Source organism: Taeniopygia guttata, chromosome 1A, assembly GCF_048771995.1.
Source record: "Taeniopygia guttata chromosome 1A, bTaeGut7.mat, whole genome shotgun sequence".
Classification (NCBI taxonomy): Eukaryota; Metazoa; Chordata; class Aves; order Passeriformes; family Estrildidae; genus Taeniopygia; species Taeniopygia guttata.
In genome coordinates, this window is record NC_133025.1 from 66,526,849 (window position 1) to 66,547,760 (window position 20,912).

The following is a 20,912-nucleotide window of genomic DNA, read 5'->3' on the forward strand; positions in this document are numbered from 1 at the left end:
CCTTGAGTCATTTAGTGATAATGCAAGCCCTCAGACTTTGATGTTCCTCTGACTTCCTTGCAGAAGAACTGTGTAAGATTTTCAGAGGTGCCTAGTCGCCCTTTCTGAATCCCAAGAACTCTGAGATGAAGAGGGGTTAATAAATCTCTAACATGTTCTTCACCTATTTCAAGGTGTCCCAAGTTGGCGTGTAACACTTCTGCTGAATTTCACTGATTTCAACTTGTGGCAAAATTTATAACTGAGCTATGAAAAGGATACAGCTGCATTTTGTTGCAAGATGTTTTTTTTATTCAGTGGAATGTGTTTAATTCTTTTGTTTTCATGGTTCCCAGTCTTTGAAAGTGGGTGGAATTGATAACTGGTTAAGGAAAAACAAAAAATCAAGGATAAATATTTCTTCTGGGATAAAATCCTGGGGTTTTCTATGCTGACCTGTGGTGGAAGAAGAAAATGAAAAATGCCACTTTTTCAATGAGAAACAGAAGAACATTTGGTGTTTCATTAAGAGGCACTTACTGTCCAGTAATAGCTAAAAAACATGACTCATGCCTTTACTCTTCGAGGCTGCTTTTCAAATCTGACTGAACTTTATTGAACATATTCTACTTTCAGACGAACTAATGTTTACTAATTATATAAGTTGCCAGTTTAAAAGGTTCATTTTATTTTCTGTTACCTGTTTTGATGGGAAAGTTCAAAGCTATAACACAGTTAAACAATGAAAAATCTTCAGTCCTTTGGAAAACACCTTTGTAAATATCAACTGAGGTTTCCATAGGTTTAATTTGATGTCTGGTTTAAATTTCAGATCCTGAGCCAAATTCTTGTTTGTTTCTTCATCTGTGATAAATTTGTTTGTCTCGTAATTGGAAGTAATCTTGCTGAACATAATAATCTCTGTATTGTTTGTGCTCTTTTGAGTGAATTCAAACTCCCACTCAAACATATTTATTAAAAATTTCCAGTTATGATTGACATGAGAGAAGATTCATATGGTATTTTGATAGACCATTTTGTGTAACTGTCGTTCTGAATTTGCTACAGAACATTCTTCATCAGGATGATCTGTTGGACTCATCTGTCACCCTTGCCCTGTACTTTACAGAAAGGGAAAAGGGCAGGTTTTGACAGCTGATTGACAGGTCTGCTGATAGTAATGATGATTCTCTCATCAATGTGATAGCACTGGTATGTCAAGATTAGGATAAAAATAATGACTACATTTTACATATAATTTAAATAAATCCATTTATGGCATTTAGAGCATCCCTAACATTTGTGCAGTGAGATTTCCAAAGCTATTGGGCCAGATAACTCTGAATATACTCTGTGGGTACTGTAGATAGTTCAGGAATTAATTAGTCTTTTATTTTTTACTATATAATTTTAATACCTAAAGTCAAAATGCTACACTAACAAATTTTTATGAATATGTGGTTTGCACCTGACAGTTGTGTTTTGCTAACACCCAAATTTCAGTTTTGCTTTTCCCAAACATCCCATTATCTGCCTATTTTACTATTAGCTTTGAATAGAAGCCTCAACTCATTAAATGAGATTAAAGAAAACATGCCAATTAAATGCACTTTTTTTTTAAGCTTAGTATACATGTCATTTTAAAAAACTTCTCATTTACATGGATAGGATTAGAGGCACAGTGAGGATAGGAAGGTGATCCCATTATCATTATAATGTAGTGCCATTCAAAGACTCTATTCCTGCCTATTTTACTGCTAGGCAATACAAAAACAGGGCAAAAATGCAAGCCTGTCTTAAAAAATCAGCTTGCTTTGTAAATAACAATATAAGCCTGGTGCATCTATCAGAAAAGGACTTTAAGTAATCCAGAATGTATTTGTGAAGCAAAAAAAGATTTTCAGTTTATTCCTAATATACACAGTCATGAGGGTTTTTTTGGGTGGTTTTTTTTTGGGGTTTTTTTTTGTGCATGTGTGTGGGAGACACAGCAGGATGCAGAGAATAAATTTGCAGAAGAGAGCATTTGATCCCATTGGCCAATGTAAATCAAACTTAATAAAGCAGACATCTCTGTCAAAGTCCTACAGATTTGATAAAAAAAATCATGTGAAGCAGGAAATATGACTTAAAAATCTCAGTGAAGACAATGGCTGTGTCTGGATTTGTGAGACACAATAGCTCAGATGTATGAAAGGGTGTGTAAATACCCAGTCTCAGGGAAAATTTTCAAAAAAAGGTGATTACGAGCTATAAGCCCTTAGGAAACTGGACTGGACTGTTCAGATAGATACTTTATTCCATTATGCACCAGTTATAGGTGTGAGTAAGGCAGAAAAAAGCCTCCTAGAACATAAACTCAGAGAAGAAAAGGAATAACTGTATTTTTACTTTAGTCAAGGAAATACTTCTCTCTTTACTGTTCCCTTAGAGCATTAATGTTTCATTCTGATGTAAAGTAGTCAAATTTCATAGTATGAAATTCCATCTGATTATGTTTCTGCCTGACTATTAACAGTGATTGAAAGCTTCCTTCTTGCAGTATAGCAGAGGAACACTCTGGTCTCTGATTGCAAGTATTTCTCATGAGTTCCCCCTAAAATGCCCAACAAACATATCTGCACCCACATCACTATCTCTGGGGGCTAAGTAACAGTACTGATTTAGCTCTTGGGAAACGAAGAGCACACACATACATTTTAAATCATGGGAAACAGGTTTCTCCCCATTTCCTAGTCTCAAATTCAGTTCAGGTTCTTCTCTTCCCCACTCCCCAGCCTCTGTTTAAGTCCAGAAGGGCTGCAGGTTGTACTCAGACCTTCAGGAGGAAACAGGTCTTGCAGGAGGCTCTGGCCAATTCAGAGTGATTTCTTGTTTTTTCTGCTTCAGTGTGGGTACTCTACAGGCCTTCAGGGCAGCAAACATTTTATGAGTTTCCATTTTTTTTCTTTCCAAAGATAAAGAAAAATATTTTCAAAGAAGTTCCAAGATAAATAAGAAAGCAGAATGTAATAAACACTGAAGATAATGTATAATCCAATCAGACTCTTTCAAATACTCAGGTTATATCCATAATTCCTCTCTGATGTGACAGTATTTGTATACATGTCAGAGCTGGAGTTTACCTTAACAGGAGGAATGAGAAAAATATCTTTTCTTAAATCAGATTTTAGAAAAATCAAACAATATAAAATAATATTTCTAATAAAATGAATTCCACACTATCCAAAAGGGGAGGGCAAGAAAAAGAATCATTGAACTTTGTGAACAGAAAGAGGCAACAAGAAGACAGAAATCTTTTCTTGCCTTCTCTTTCTACAAGGAATGGATATGTGTGTACACCCTAACTACTGCTAAAAGGTTCTAATGGAGAAAAAGACTGAGGTTCCTCCAGGGGAGAAATGTAAGGCCTTGATAAAAGTCTTTTCACCGTGGAATAGTTATTGGGATGGATTCCCATTTCCTTTAATGGAGAAGCAGAAAATATCTGTAAATGGTCAGCAGATAATATGACTAGGCTATTCCTCAGAAATCTAAGGGCCTGTAGTAAGCTATGTAAAAATACAAAGATTTTTAATCTGTTGATTGGAGACATGAGCTGAAAGTTTTATTGAAGTCCACAAGCTTACATATTGACTAACAAAACAATGCTAGGTGTTCATTTCTGGGGGCTTATGGTCATCAGTATATCTGCACAAACATTAATTTCTCTTGAGAATATTGCAGTTAACTTTTGTTAATGACAAGAACAGCCAGGAAAACATCATAAATAATTCAGAAAAAAAGCAAGACTTTGAAAAGCCAGTATTTTTCACTAAATTAATAAATAAATGCAGTAAAGGTAAAAATTGTTAGAAAATAAAAAATGCTTACACTAATAGTTACTAGCTCTACTTGTAATTGCTCAGAGAAATATATAGACCATAAAAAAGAAATTAATCAGAAATCAAATCCAGACAGGTCATGTAATTCATTATACACAAAGCATACAGGATGAGTGTATTCTGTTTTAAACAACATAAAAAAATCAGAATGATTTTTAAAGATCCAGAAAGTAGAAACTTAATCCAATTGTTACAAGTGTAGAACAATATAACACATGCATGTGGATAAATCTACGTCAAGATACTAAATAGCATACACTTTTCAAGAGTCATCAGGGTGGCAAGAAGCATCCTGCAAATCTCTTAGTTAAAAGACCAAACAAATTCCTCTGTAATATTATCAATCTGAGTAAGATCTCAGTCAAAAATATGGATGAAACAGGGTAGGACCTTCTTAAATGATGTAATCAGGTCAGTGAAGACAAGTTGACAAATCCAAGTTCTTAGAAAATTGACTGTAACAAACTTGGCTAATACAAGTCAAAGGTTACTTTTGAAAATAGGGGGGAAATGAATGATGAATTGAAAGACTAGAAAAGATCAAATGCAGTATCTATTTTAGAAAGGGAACATCCAAGCAACTAGACACTGTCAGTTACTAGAAAAAAAAATGGAGCAAATAATAAATATGTAAACCCTTCTAAGATGGTAAAGGTGAGTAGCAATTTGGCAGGACATTCCATGAAGAAATAGCATCCTGTTTTCTCCTATGAAAGATTAACCGCACTGGTGGATAGCAGAAAAATGAAAATTATCAGAAATCTGAGACAGGAAGATGCTGTGGATTGGATTTGTTTTTGTGGAAAGCAGTGGAATCAGAGAAGCGCAAGAGCAGTTTTCATCAGCGGAAGAGTGTGAAAAAAGAGGAGAGAAATAATACCAAACTGAACAAATATTTTGGGTAGCAAGGAAGTTTCAGGGTAAACTGTTTCCTAATTACGGAAAAATTCCTGACAGTAAGGTTGTTTAGCAGTTGCAATGGTTTTACTGGGTTGTCTGAGGATTCTTGATGAATGGAAGTCTGGAAGAATAATATCAGAAAGACTTCTGGTAGGAATAACAGTTCTGGGGTGAATGCATGTTTGATGTCTGGATGGCCTTTTGTTTTTCTTTATCATTGTAAAACATTGCAAGTTTTCTAGTTCAAAGACCTGTGTAATTGAGGGATAATTATTTTCTATAAATTGTCATTCAGGTGTAAAACTTTCACTCTGTCACACCTCAAAGATTGATAATAGCAATTCTAACTTGTATATTCTGATTCTTACAGCTGTAGTAAGAATTACCAGGGCAGAAAAGGGGGTTTTCCTGCAGATATATCCAGGCTTCAAGTTTGTATACATTGTCTTCTAAGTTATTGTTAGCATAAAATAATCTTGCATTATTTGCTGCTTGTTCACTACTGGCCTGTTATGGTGATGATAAAATAATTTTAGAGTAAGAACTGGGCAAAATCTCTCACTAATTCAATCTATGTTTTGAAGCAAAGCTGACTTTTGAGATTATATCATTTGCAAAATGACTGCATTTGAAACATGACTTTGGGAGCAGTAGCTGGCAGTGTAATGGCTCTGTTTGCCATTAAATCAGTCAAAACCAGAACAAATGGGATGGCTATCACTGGTATGGACTCAATTAGTTAATTGAGTAACTAAATGCAGTAGTGTAATAAGCTTGATTTGCAATTCATCTGTGTGGGCAGTTATTTCTTTTGTTAAGATGCTATTTTTATTTCAAATATTTCTAAACATTATTTGATCAATATTTATTTGGAATTTTCTACCCCTGGGGAAGATATTTGGTGCTAGTTTCTGCAAGATTATATTAAGAATTTCTATCTGACTTTTTTTGAGAACAATCCTAATTCTCTTAAAAAAGAAAACAAGATTCTCTTAGTGCATTGCCTGGCATGTTCCTTTCCAAAGTAAACAACAAATATCTTACTTTATATTTAATTAGGACTACTGAAAACTCTTCTTACTGCTGTCCATAAAAAAATAAAAGTGCCAAAACACATTAATTTCCTATTAGAAGTTTGAACCACAGCAATCCAGCTCCAGAGTCACATGTATCTCATTTTGTGTTGTTCATACATTTGTTATGAATTTTAAAATTGCAGGAAAGTGTTGTGCTGTATAACCTTTAGCAGTGTTCAAAGCTGGCTATTAAAAATTTCAGAAAGTACATAGCTATAACCATCAGAGAGGCTTCATGACAGAGTTTGTTTTTTCTTTTTGTTTTTGTTCAGTGAGGAAGAAAAAGCAGATGTCATTTGAAGGATTTATAAGGTATATGAACTCAGAAGAATGTTCAATATTTAAAAGCCAGCACAAGAGCGTCTATCAAGATATGACCCAGCCATTGTGTGACTATTTTATTTCATCTTCTCACAACACCTACTTGATAGCTGACCAATTAATGGGACCCAGTCATTTATGGGGATATACCAGGTATTTAGACATTGTTTTTTAATATTTTAAACATTCTTTGGCTTTTAAAAAATGAATACTAAGTCACATACAATCCTATTTGGCAGTAAGGGACAAAGCCATCAAAGATACAAGTTGAAAATGTGAGAGTGGTATTTTATTTTGTGTGTACACTTTTCAATATATTTGCCAAACCATCTGCTCATAGTCTGGAAACAATTTATTTTTTTCACTTACATCTTAGAAAATCAACCTTGCAGCAAATGAAATCTATAGTATGGTGTACAGTACACGATTAAATCAGTTTTTAATCTCAACACACCATGCAAAAATAAATAACTCCCAAAAGAAATGTAAAATTCCTGGGCAAGCTCTAATTTGTTCAATATACAAGATGTGTGTTGGGGTATGTCTGTGTCAAGGACATTTGTGGCCAGTGCATGTGGGCAGTTTAGAAACAACAAAACAACAAAATGTGGGCATTGAAGTAGCCAGCAAGGAGAGGAACCTCTGCAGTGCATGACTCCAGAGGATGATGACTAGGATGGCAGGAAAGATGGAAATGGATTGTGTAATAAAGGCAACACTGAAGGCAGGATATATTAAGAATTAGGAAGAGCTGTGTCCAGAATTCCTATTATTTGTACTGCTTTAGTGAAGAGGAAGCAGTTGGAACCATCACCTATCTGAACTAATTTTTTTGGTTGCTCTCTTAATGTTCTATAGTGACTTGCAACCGTCAGAAACAATACTGAATTTCTAACAGTGTTTAAAATTCCTTTATGTTAATGCTGTATTGCTGAAAGTAATTGCAAAGAGGGTATAACCCCCTCTCTGTTCCTCTTTATCTACTATTTGTGTGAGGAAAATGCTAAAACCAGCTACAGGCATATTTGACATATTGTTAATGTGTGAAAAGCAGCGTGTAAAAGACAGATTGGTAATTAAGTAAAACAGTTTATAAGAAATGTTTCAGTTAGTTGCAAGTCAAATATGAGAAACCTAAGAGTTTAAGGGATGCCACTAACATATTAAAATTAAAGCAGTCAAGTCAATGCGCCTGAAAAACTTTAGCACTCCCTCTTGGGAATATGGGCTGAGGAGAAGAACTGACTTATGTAAAGCCCCAGTGCAACCTGATACTCTAAGTGCAATGGATTTTGAAATAAAGTGATTCTCAAAATTGCAAGCAAGTTTGGAAGACTAACACAAAAGACCATTTAAAATATTTATTATTATATTTTAAGTGGAATTTTGCCTTTATTCCAAAATTCATTTATTGAAAACTATGACCCTTGTTTTTAGTCTTTTAAAGAAGATAATTCAGGTAATCCCATATTCTTTAAAGCTCTAACAAAGCTTATTACATAACATACCTAAAATAAACAACAGAGAGTATGTCTGTCTCATATATCTACAATTCTGTAGGATTTCTTTTTATTTATGATGAAAATGAGGTGGTTTTTCTGTAATTAATTACCGTGCTTGTAATCAGAAATACAGCACCTTGTATAAAAAAGTGTGGTATCTTTCTTTTGGCTGTAAAATGCTTTCTCTTGTTCTTCTGAAGTGCTCTCTTAAAAGGATGTCGTTGCCTGGAGATTGACTGCTGGGATGGCAACAACAATGAACCCATTGTGTATCATGGTCACACTTTAACAAGCAAAATTCCATTTCGTTCTGTAATTCGTGTGATTGACAAGTATGCATTTATGGTATGTATAGATATATTTATGTATACACAGGCTGCTTAGAGTGGTGGATTTAACTAAGCCAGGGATGTGGCTCTCTTATAGATACTCCAGGGTAAAAAAAAATATGAAGCAGAGCCTGTGGCAATGGGCATTGTTAAAATTAATCACATAGCAATTGTGCTATTTGTTCTTAATGTATTTTTAAAAATTTTTAAAGGAATCATAAGAATTTGTCCTGATAATGAATATACATTAAACTTAGTGCAAAGGATACAGGTGACCTTACTCAGCTTCCTATGTGTAATTCTCACCTGAGATTATTTAAACAAGGACTGAATATAAATTGAAGAACTACTTCAGAATTGATCTGATGTTTTCCTCCTTCTTTATATATTTTAAAGGTTTTTATATCACATATTCTTCTGCTGCTATCAATCTGTCTTATATCCTATGTGAATTTATGAAATAGACAAAAATATTAGATATTATCTTAAAGTCTGAGGCCTTGTTTTCCATTTCTTCTCTTTTTATTTTGAATGTTGACCCTGATAAATGTTAGCAGCTAATAGTTTTTTTTGGTCAGGTGACTCATCAGGACAAGGTTCCTTCTGCCTATGTCTGGAAAAGCACTGAAATCTGGAGAGATTTGGCATTGTCTCAGGCTTTTGTATAGGCTTTTGGCAAAATTCCTGCTCAAAGGAAGTGCTGAATGACTATTATGATAAATCTCAGAATCAAGCCTGCATTATGTGTGAGAATACATACACCCATGATCATTAATTTACGTGGATTTTTTTAATATATGTGTTTATAGCCTTCTCAGTGTTAATAAAAGCTGTGTTTTTTTCTGTTCTGTTTTCTATATAAAATTTAATTAGTCTCTGATTTTAAAAGTGAAATTAAAAACAATATTTTATTCCATGGTTTTTCAAAATTCATTGGATATAACTTCTATTCTTGCTAATACACAACATATTGTGCTTAACTGTGATGCAAACTTCATTTCTCAAGCCCAAGTGCCAATGAAATAATAAAAATCACAATAGGTAATGGTTGGTACCAGCTGTCCATGCAGGCTGAGCTTTGCTTCTCTTAACAGTCAATAGCAAAAGCTCAGAGGACAAATGTAAGACAAGAAAAACATAAAATGGCATTTTCCTTATTGACAATTTAGGTCCTGCCTCAGCAAAGATTTCATTCAGACTGTTTTTGGTAGCCACCAGTATTACTGGCAACTTATGAGATTAACTTATATAATTATGTTATGGATGTGTTTCTTTTGAGTTATTCTCTATTTTTTACTCAATTTCACTTTTTCACCTTTTACCTTTAATTTTTACTCAATTACCCTTGCTTGAGTACTGGGATGTGTAAAGTGTAGACTGTCCTTAGAAAAGTCTGTGATATTATGAAAAATAAAAAATATGCATAGCTTGTTCATGTAAAAGCAATCCTTTCTGAACAAGCTTTGGGGAGACTATCAGCTTGAAAAGTAATCAAAAAATCTGTCATAAACTAAAGCAAAAGACAGTTAATCCTGCCTTATGTTGTCAATTTTAATTTTACAATTGGATTACCTTTTAAAACCAAAACAAAGCAGTTTTTTTACACCTCTGCCTATGTCTAGCTCTGCTTTAACTTTCTGAAGGTGCAATTTTTCTTCTTTAATTGTTCTTTCTGTTTTCCACAAATGTGAGCTTTTTTATTGTCTTACTAACCTGAAACAACTGATCTATGTTTGAAATGTTTCAAAAATGAAGGTAAATACATTTTGCCAATGGGACTTTTCCAAGATATTTTGGAAAAGCAATTATTTTTATTTATTAATAATAAAATCCTAAAATTATATTTCCAGTCATCTGCGTATCCACTTGTACTGTCTTTGGAGAACCACTGCAGCCCTAAACAGCAGGAAGTAATGGCAGAGTGCTTGAAAACTATTCTAGGCGATAAACTTCTTTCTACACCAATTGGTGGTGAAGTAGATATGACTCGACTGCCTTCTCCTGAGGTAATAAGTTTTCATTTTTCTCTATGAAGGAGATGGAAAAAATTGTGGGCTACTTCATTATTATTATTTTAAGCCTCTGGAACTGAATTCATGGATCAGTTCTGGTGTTAGAAATACACTTCAGTTAGTAACAAAAAATTTTAAACAGCACAAAAAAGCCCCATGGAAAGATGCCACATGTTGGTGTATCTGTTATCTGCTGATTTATTTTTTGTTGCTTGAATTGAAGAAAATTTTTGAAATTTAAACATATTATTGAAATGGAAACCTGGACAGCATTTCTTTGGTCAGTAACAGTGATGATGAAGCTTTTTCTTTGCATTCTACTACTGCAAAGCCATTCTCTCTGTCAGTGTGTTTCTCCCTAAGACAGCGCTCTTCAGCTGGTGGCCTGAGACCACTGGGTTATGAAGTCACAAAAGGCAATTAGATAGGTATTGAAAATTTTACTGTAAGCTAGAATAAATAAATTTCCATTGTGCTAGACTTTGCACATAATTCTCTTTCAAGGACAAATTTTTTTTTTTTAAATCTCTTGTAGAACAAATACATGCATACATACAAAATACTTAGTTAGGCTTGTCAGTGTTGCTAGTGATAGCTATATTTTACACTTTTTTTTTTTTACAGTAGCTACAAAAAATGCAAATGAAAATGTGGGGAGGAAGCAGTCTCATAAGCAAAACACACAAAAGATTGTAATTTTCAAGGGACTTGTCAAGGAAAAATATTTTTGAAGCAATCTGTCCAGAAGATGTGTTAAAGTATTACAATCCTCATATTTCCATAAAAATATGGAATTTATGTACATATGAATTTATTTATTAATTTATTTATAAATTTATTTAATATTGACATTTCTCCACTTTTTTGTTGTTGTTGTAGCATTATTTCTTTTTTACATCAGGATGTCCAATATAATTTTGAAGCCTTAAAAAATGCTTTTTCAGTTAGGAAAAAGTATAAACTATATCAAACAGGAGGGCTTGTTTTAAAGCTTCTGAAAACATGGTTGGATTCAGTGTAGGAGGTATCCAAGGGTCATATGTTCTCTGAAGTAAGCACAAAATCAGTGAACATGGAATCACTAAATCACACACTTAAAAATATTACTTTCTATGATATATGCTCCTTACCATATAGTTACTGTGATATAGGGAATTCATACTTTATATTTTCATAGCTTAGAGTTTTCATGAGTCAGCTCTGTAGAGTTTTGCCTGAAAATGGATTGCTGGGTCCATAAGTATGGAAATGCTGTCAGGTGAGATTAATTCTCCTGAACTTTTAGCATATTAAAGTATTGTGAGACATATTTCCTATCTGTGCAAGGTGTAAGGATTACCTAAATAACACCAATGTCCTCAGCTGGTTACAAAGATTTGAATTTAATAAATTATTATCTTGAGAATGAACATAAATTAGGATCATCTCCATTTCTCCTAGATGTTCTGATCAAGCATGTAAGAAAAATCAATAGGATTTTAGCTAGCAATGCAAATATGTAGCTATAACAGAATTTGTAAATTCAGTAGTAAGCTTGACTTTTGGCTGACATCTTTTTGAAGAACAACTTTGGTCCATGTTCAAAAGGAGTTTAATGACATCACATCTTTAAAGCTTGGGACCTTGTGCATTTCCAAGGCCTGGGTAAATTCATTATCATTTGAGAAAGCCAAATTCTGAATTTAGTCTTCAGACTGCTTTACTTAAGCTGTGCAAAGGAGATGTTACAGAATCATAAATGTTGAATTTAAAATGCTCTTTGTGGGAAGTATTCTCAGTTAGTGTGAAAAAAAACCCCAAAAAAACTGTCACCTATATAATTTACTGCTCTACTTTTTTCAAGATGGAGCATGAGCAAGAATAGGGAAAAAGCCACTTCAGTGTTCTTCAAGATCAGAATTAAATGGTTCTCTTGTGTGTGCATGAAGTGGGAAACCACACAGTTTCCTACAACACTTCAGAGAAACATTTGCCAATAACAGGTTCCTTTTAGGTTTTGGATTTTGGAGACTTCCATGGAAATTATTTGCTCTTCTCTTATATAATCAATCTTCTGCTTCTTTCTGTAAGTAGATCTTGAGCTATACCTTTGTCAACTGAGATGACTGTGTGTGTGTGGAAGGGGTTTAAAATGAGGAAAACCGACTCTTAGGTGGTTTTTTGGACCACCTTGCAATGATGTCTCCTACCATTGTAATTCTAAGTGAAAATCACATGGAGGACCAGAAAATAAAAGTATAGGATCACTGAGCACTTCTCTCTGCTTTTCCTTTCTCTCTGCTTTTCTCTTGCTTCATCTGAAAAACAAACCCCAGAATATTTCAGGAATAAGGGTATTTTTAATTCTTTGCCCTCAGTCATGTAGTCACACTTCCAGGAGACTACATTGATATTGTTAATTCCCTGCAATTCCTGTATTCTGTAGCATCTCAACACAAAATTCTTCCCCTACATACAGCAGAAAGAGAAGACTCTAGCTCTATTTCCTTCTTTCACACATACCTTATCCCATGAGAAACTGAGGCTGCCCTTAAGCTTCACCTGTCTATTTTACCTCTTTCCAGAGCAGATGTTTTTCCACCCAAAACAGACCTGACAAAATTCTTTGCCCCCAGTCTTGGCCATCAGGGTGCCTCTAAAGAGACTTCATGAACTTCCTGTGATATTCACTGGAATATCAGGTCCTTTGAGTCAGTTCCTGCACTAAATTAAATGTGACATCACTGACTGGTGCCAGACATTCCTGCTGGTTGCACCAGCACTCCTGGTGATGTGTTGATAGAAAGTGAAGGAATGAAGTGTCTTATGCAGCAATTCGTAGATGAACTTAGAAAATATCAAAAATTTATCTTAAAATATATGTTAGAAGAGATAAGGTTTTACTTACCCTGCTGTGTCCTTCCTCTCTAAGAAGTTTGACAGCAATGGAAAGAAACATGCAGGCATCCAATATAACACAGAAAAGAATGTAAACACATTGCTTTGATGAAGGTTTTTCCTCAATTATTTTGCATTGTAGTCCATTGAAGTGCCTCACACTGCTGACAAGATATATATATCAGATAGTAAGGACATTTTATTATTTGCAGGTTTTCTGTCACAAAGTTGGAATGAGATATTGATGTGTGATTAACTGAATGTGAAGTGGCAGCTACTGTGATTTTACAAGTTGTCTTTAATGTTTACCACACAGCTGCAAGATCAATTACTGTATTGTGGTGGTTCACAAGCATTTCTGGCCAGGATTGCCAAGGCTTTCCTATGGTTGTTAAACCTGTGGTGTCCAAATAAAGGGTCTATTTAATGATCTCCTCGAGAAAGATCAATAGAAGGTCTCCAGTACAACTTTATGGGCTATGGACATTTTAAATTCTCCTATTATGGGGAAAGCAGCTAACCCCATAAATCAGAACTCATTCTTCCCACTTTTCTTCACCTTTATCTACTCAGTATACAAAGGAGCTTTCTCTACACAATGAGTGTTTTCATCGAGAAATTCAAGATCAAACCTGCTTTAGCATATTTAATTCTGTTGCTTCAGTTATGAGATGAATTCCTATTTATTTTGACAATTAAAAATACGCAAATGTCTTGACCAAGTCTTTGCATCAGAAATATCTTTGCTTCTTAGCAAGTCAAAACATTTCTAGTCATTCTTTTGCCTTTCAATCAGTCTATGGTATCTATTCTTTACAAAAATAAGAAGAAAGATATGAGAATTTGGTATGCCTTGGTGATGACCTCAAAAAAAAAAAAAATCAGTATTGTTTCTCATAAAATTTCTGGAAACTGTAGGCTGTACTGAGTACTTACAAAAGGCTCATCTAATTCCTTCACTATTTTTAGGCACTGCACTCTTCTTGAGGCAACATGGCTTTCCCAGAAATGTGGTAAACATGTGACAGCCATTATCTGTTGCTAATAGCTTCCCTGTAGTGTAAAGCAACTTCAGGAGGTAACTAAAAGCAAGACATTGCCATATTTTATATCATCACCCAGGTAGATCTTGGGTCAATGGTTTAATTGGTATATAAAATCAGGTATATTTGGTATATAAAAATCAGGTTTGGCAAGGTATCTTCTAGGAACATTGAGATTTGGTAAGGAATCTGTGCCACTCTGAGCACACTGTTTAAATATCCAATGTGTTGCCAACCTGCAACCATCTTTCTCCACAATCATCCTTTGGATTTCTTTCCAATCCATCCAGAGATTTAGCTGCCTGTGTAGAATATCATCTCAGCTGTAGCACAGCTGTTTTTCCTTGGACTAGACTTGCCTGAAATTTACTACAGAGCACAACACAGAAGTGGAATTTTCAGGGCAGGGTGCTTCTCACTGGACAAATGTGTTGTATGAAAACTTGTTCTGAGGTAGTTAAAATGCTGCTCCTGATATAATTAATATCACTTTACCTAGAGCTCAGATATTGCTGGTAGTATTGATTTAAAGTATCTTGATAACTGCAATGTTAAGGCTGCCACAAAGGCATCCATTCACACTTCACTAAGTGTGATTCTCTTGAACTGTTAAAGATAGCTGGTGTTGGTTTGTTTTAACAGTTGTACTTAACAAATCTTGCCATTGTCTCGAAACCTTTCCCTGTGTTAGACTTCACAGGAGGTGTTGCATCTTCACCCTATATCAGTAGTTAAGGCAGCAACACAATTCTTGAAATAGAATATTATGTAAAACTCAGAAGAGATTTTTAACCTTGTTATTTAGCAAGATTTTCAGGATTTTCTATCCCTCTAAGCACCTACAGCTGGTCAGGGGAGGAGAAGGGGGAACAAGCTAAATTTGAACAGGAGAAGCTATTCTTTTTTAAATACTTATATCTCAAATCCAGGGTTTATTCCTTACATTTCTGGGGATTGAATTTTTATATTACATAACCACAGTGATCAATAGATGGGTTTGCCTGAACTAAAGTGCTTGTGATTTTTGTCTTGGAAACTTGGCATTGCTACAGCTCATTTGTGTTGTACATCACATTAACCAAAATGTACAAGAAAAAAGTTTTGTTCATTTCATTATGTAAATATTTGTTCCAGTTGATTGTACTTTGATTCTTTTGCTTATGCCAGCCTTGAAGTCTCACTATGCTCTAGGGAACATCTATTATGTTTTGCATATTTAAATTTTTTAGTATTCTTACAGTTTATATAGAAGTAAACAGCAAATGTATTCTTAACATATTTTGCCTTTCATAATAAAACTAGAAAGGAGAAGTTATAGTGAATGCTCAGAGTTTCAGCTAATTAAAAGGCTTTTCAGCTCTTTTAGAAGAGTTGGACATGTAAAGAAAAAGGTGTCACATGCTTAGCAGTGCTGATTACTGATTAAAGAACTCAGATTTCACAGTCGCTGATTTTGTAACCATAAATTTGTTATAAGTTTTTTTGAAGATGTTTGAAGTTCAGACAAAATCATTTGTATGTCATTTTTTTTCACTCTATGTTTCCCTTTCAATGATTTGGGGTAACTATTATTGGAATTTGCTTCTGGCCAAAAAACTTTCATATCACTGGAATATTATTTATAACTGTTTCTAAAAAGAGCTGTGATTTTAAAATGTTATCTTTGTAGAAAACAAAACAAGAAAACCTCAAAAAACTCCTTCTACCTCAGGGTGTTTACACTTTTTTGACAGCTTGTAAACAGAATTTTAGAGACTGACTTAAAACATCATGACCCATTTTTATATAACTACACACACTCATTCTATGGTCTTTTTTCATTTAAAGAAGTTTGCATATAGGAGGCAGTAATGTAACCATAGAAAGTTTTTTCTTCCCTTCTATACCAGGTCTGGTTTCTTTCATTTGTAGAATTAAATCTTCCTGTGAATAACAAAATAAAAGAACAAAAGTGGATAGAATTGCTTTTAAATATTAGGAAACGTGAACATGAAAAGGAAAATTCAGAACTCTTAAAAAATATGAGTAGCATTCATCATATTAAAACACTTCTAAAAATATCACAGGGGAAAAAAATGAGTGCATCAATAAGAAATGAAGGAAATGTTAAAGGGCATCCTTATTCTGGGTCACCAGTGCAGAGAGACTAATCAAACCTTCCAGCAGCATGGCATTGATAGATATTGGGCATAGGATGTCTCATTCCACTGGCAGCCTGCAAACTACAACAGGAGATCTGAAGTGATAAGGGGATTATGAGCAATGGAGCTGACAATGGAAATGGATGGAATGTCTCTATCCTTGCCCATGGCTCTGGTTTCCATTACAGAACTTCGGGTTTATATGTTTTTGCCATCCAAAGGTTTCATTTTTACTTAATGGATACCTTGAACTACAGCATTTCAGTTACCTTTCATTTATTGTGAAATTATTTGTTCCCTTTCCTGCCACACTCCCAGTAGTGTAATCTCCCTTTTCACTAGAGCATAGGAAATTTAAGGAATATTTTTGAGGATCACTTTATTCAAGAACCATATTAAGTCCTGTTACTCACTGGCAGATCCTGTGTCCAGATGTAGAGTTGAATGTTTGCTACATAAGAGCAGCTTTACTACTAATATAATGGTATAAATCGAAGTGAAATACATACTCATAAGATTCTGTTGCACAGATGAAAGCCATGTTATTAGAATCAATATAATTCAATAATATTTTTGCCCCTCTTCATTATATATTATGAAGATTGATACACGTCCACTTAAAAATAGAAAAACTGCTTAGGCAAAATCACCAAACTGTTGTTTCCCTGACCAGGTAAGATCAGCATAAGGATCTACAGTAATATAAACAAGTTATAAACAAGACTTATAATTTGGTACACAAGACAGATATGCAAAAAAATCAAATCAGGAATTTTCTGTAGCCTCAATGATAAATGAAAACAATCCAAATTAATATCAGACATGTCTCTAAGTGTGTATATATATATATATGTATATATATATATAAGAAGACATTTAGGCATAGTAACATAGTAAAAAAATATACCTTCTACATCTTGCCAGGCTTACTTCCTACTTCTATCTTTTCATAGTTTCAGCATCTGCGTACCTCTGGTGGAGAGCCTTTTCTCCTGTCATGGAGTTAGGTAGTCACATTCTGTGGTGTACTTTGATCCTCAGATTCTGTTTGGTTTATTTGGCTATGGCTTCTGCCTCACTCATATTTATTTTGCTTCATTTTGTAAGCTCACTTCATTTTTCTTAATAAACAACTTTGAAGATGAGTTAAATAATACCAAGAGATGAAAAACCTACATAATTCTAGCTACTATTGTTAAATCTCTTTTCTGCAGGCATTAAAATTCAAAGTTCTGGTAAAAAATAAAAAAGTTGGAACACTTGAGCAAAGCCTGCTCAGGATGGGTGATGACTATCGTGGTGAGGCAGAGGAATTGTCTGACTCTGACTTTCAGTCTGATGACGAGGACACAGATGACACATTGCCTCTTCATAGAACCAGGAGTCCCGCCAAAAGAAAAGGAGATCGTAAATCTTCAATCCCACCTCAAAAAAAACCCAAGGTAACTTTTGCTTCAATTGAATATAGACAACACATAGATTTTTTTTTAATATTATCTTAAAATAAAGACTAAATTTAAAAGGGAAACTTTAAAATTACTTAAAAGATCAGTGCATTTGGAAATGACATGTTTTAGCTGAAGATTTCAGTTTTCCTATTCTTACAAGAAAAATCAGACTGGACCACATTTTAGTATCCTACTAAAAAGCAACCCCTTCCCGTGCTCCCATCTTGAACTTCAACCACATTTTCCGCTTTCTATGCTTGTCCCAGGTGCTCAGTACCACAGTAGATTTAAGATTAAGTTATCCAAGTGTTTTGTTGGTGCCATGGCCCACCTGGAACTATAAGTGTACAGAGAACACTTACAGCAGTTCCTGATGACAACAGGCAGAGTTAACTATTTCTTCCCCGAGTCTAATAGTTTATTTTTAAGATAGATAGATTCCCCAGTTTTCTTCTATTCTATGATTATTTGCATTAAATTAGGTGCATATTCCTGGTTGTGCTGAAACATTTTTCAGCACCTGGAAGTGAAGAGGTATTTTTACATTTATCACGTAGAGACCTAAAATTAAGCACTATTTCTGAAAGAAGTGTAAAATTTGGTGTAATCTCATTTTTGAAAGTCAAACTGAACTCATTTTCTCAACCAAGTATAATTCTCTACCATGCAAAATCTGCTGTTTCATGAGGGTTGAACATCAGGGTTCACCTTTTTTAAGATGTCAGGCAGCACCTGAAGTATCCAGTCACTCTTGCACATCATGCTCTGATTAGCTGAATGTGGCTAAACTGGCAAGGCACCTCAGAGCCCAGTGTTCTTGCTAAGAGGCAGGGTGTCTTTTTTTAATATGATTTGATGGTGAAAGTTTTTGCTTCTTTCTCATTCCATCTAACATGGAGAGAAAGTAAGGAAAAATTCTGAGGAAGGATGAAGCCTTCTTTGAACGGGGAATGCCATCTTTTTAGGCAATAGGTTTCAAGTCTATTTGTAGGACCGTGTTACAGACAAGATTGTATTCCACATACTCTTAAACAGCAGCAACAAAAAAGTGTCTGCTCATGTTTCACAGACAGAAGAGAAAGTGGTTTCAGGGTCCCAGTCTGTTGGAGTATTTGTCTTGATATCACACTGTATTGCTTTTGGGAGGGTGGGAGAGTATTTGAATCTACAGAAGATACCCCAGTGATGCTGCTGGCTTTGTCTGCCTACAGAGAGTTGTGTTTTTCAACATTTCCATGGCAGTAGACTCCTATTGCTCCTCGTGGGACACAACCCCAGAATAATTAATCATCTTGAACTTTGCATAGTTTAAGAGCCATGAGGAGGCAATCTCTATTATTTTGCCAGATGAGAATTTGCCTTCAAAAGCCTTAATGGAATGTAAACATGATTAGCATCAGCAGTTCTCTGCTGGCTACTGCCCCCAATTAGCTCACAAGTTATGCTGTAGAAAATGGTCATTAGTGCCTCACTGTAAGAGAGAAGACCCTTGTAAAATTTCAGTCATTTTTGCTTGTTTTGGTAATGGAGCAGACTAAATTAAGATTTTGGTGACAGAACTTTTGACCTTAATCAAGAGGAAAAGTTTTCCTGACTTCAGAGCAATCCTTAGAGGACTATACCTTTGACTAATTTGCTTATCACAGTGTAATATTTGCCTGTTATTCTTCATTTTATAGATGAGTTTATGCTGTTGGTCTTTTCTAGTATTTCATATACTTACAAATAGAAAGTTGGAGGTGTATTTTTGAGGACTAATGTTAAAAGCCATGGAAAATTATGTTATTTTTAAACCAGTCTTAGAAGCAGGAAAATTATGAAGCTATCCAGAAGAATATTCTGCTAGGAAGGATCTCTTCACTCACTCTATGATTACTATGATAAACATGGACACAAAAACCTCAATTTTCTCTCAGTGGATCAAATCTCACTATTAAAGCTCATATTTATTAAATTCATTAACTGTGGCATATTTTCTCATGATTTATGCATCCAAAATGATTGTTTCTGTAAATTATTAACATTAATAATAATGAAATACGCATTATTGTGACTTTTTAAATTCCAATAATCATCTGATGATTATTAGGTGAAGAGGACAAAGATTGCCCTTGTATTGTCAGACCTTGTGATTTATACCAAATCTCAGAAGTTTGTGAGCTTTGAGCATTCTCAGCAGCATCAGCAGTGCTATGAAAATAATTCCATTGGAGAGAGTCAAGCACGAAAACTTGCAAAAATTTCAGGTAATTTCTTTTGAGTTAATAATTTAAAAGTCACCTTGTTGCTATGGTTCACTTCTTAGGCATTGGAAGGGTTAAAATTTTATGAAACAACTGCTATCTGATTTTATTTGGTTCTTTGTATAACACTGTTTTAGAAATGTCCCTTGCATAACATTTTTTTTTTATTTCTGTTGGTTTTGTGAGGAAAATTGAAATTCAGCTTTGTTTTAATTCCATGTAAAGAACAAATATTAACACAGTCTACAAAATGTATATCTGCCTTTTGATTGTTTTCTGCATCAAATAATTTAGGAGTTTCAGTCAGTACTTGAAAAAGTGTGGAATAAATTTCAGTCTCCCTCCTCTCCCTTTCACAAAATCTGGGCTGAGAAAGCAGAGTTGGCATGGCAGTCCCCTGGCTTTGGTGAGAGCTGCAGATAAGAATCCTCATTAATGGGATGGCTAAAGCCCAGGGCAGGCAGTGTGCTCCACTGGAGCAGACCTTTCAGCCCAGCCAAGTTGGATTATTCCAAACTCATTCTGTGTTGGAGCATCTCCATTTGGTGCAGGCAGCACCAAAATATAAAAGTAATTCTATAGCACCCCTCTCCATCATAAAATAACCACCCCCAAACAACAAACCAAACTAAAATCAACCAAACAAAAAAGGAGAGGGAGAGGGAGAGGGAGAGGGAGAGGGAGAGGGAGAGGGAGAGGGAGAGGGAGAGGGAGAGGGAGAGGGAGAGGGAGAGGGAGAGGGAGAGGGAGAGGGAGAGGGAGAGGGAGAGGGAGAGGGAGAGGGAGAGGAGAGGAGAGGAGAGGAGAGGAGAGGAGAGGAGAGGAGAGGAGAGGAGAGGAGAGGAGAGGAGAGGAGAGGAGAGGAGAGGAGAGGAGAGGAGAGGAGAGGAGAGGAGAGGAGAGGAGAGGAGAGGAGAGGAGAATGGAATAGATCAGAAAGATGATGCTGGAAATGTAGATTTTGGTTTAATATCTAAAAAGGAATTGGGTAGATAGAAGTCACCTGAAGTTTCCCACATTCATGTAGTCTATGCCTGCATGTGAGAAAGGAGGGAACACAGCCAGCAGAAGGAAAAACAGTGTTCATGAATAGTTAACATCATCTGAGGCACATATAAGAATAATTTAAGTAGCTTTTAAAAGTGTGCTCTTCCCTG

General features: G+C 35.0%; 1 protein-coding gene across 1 annotated transcript in view; it reads left to right on the top strand.

Annotated features, from left to right (window-relative positions):
- Positions 1-20,912, top strand: part of PLCZ1 (phospholipase C zeta 1) — a 44,082-nt gene that overhangs the window by 4,550 nt on the left and 18,620 nt on the right. The window contains exons 3-7 of the mRNA XM_002196519.7: positions 6,112-6,313; positions 7,863-8,007; positions 9,842-9,997; positions 17,279-17,506; positions 19,602-19,758. Coding sequence (XP_002196555.5) covers positions 6,112-6,313; positions 7,863-8,007; positions 9,842-9,997; positions 17,279-17,506; positions 19,602-19,758 — 888 coding nt within the window. The remainder of the gene's footprint in view (positions 1-6,111; positions 6,314-7,862; positions 8,008-9,841; positions 9,998-17,278; positions 17,507-19,601; positions 19,759-20,912) is intronic.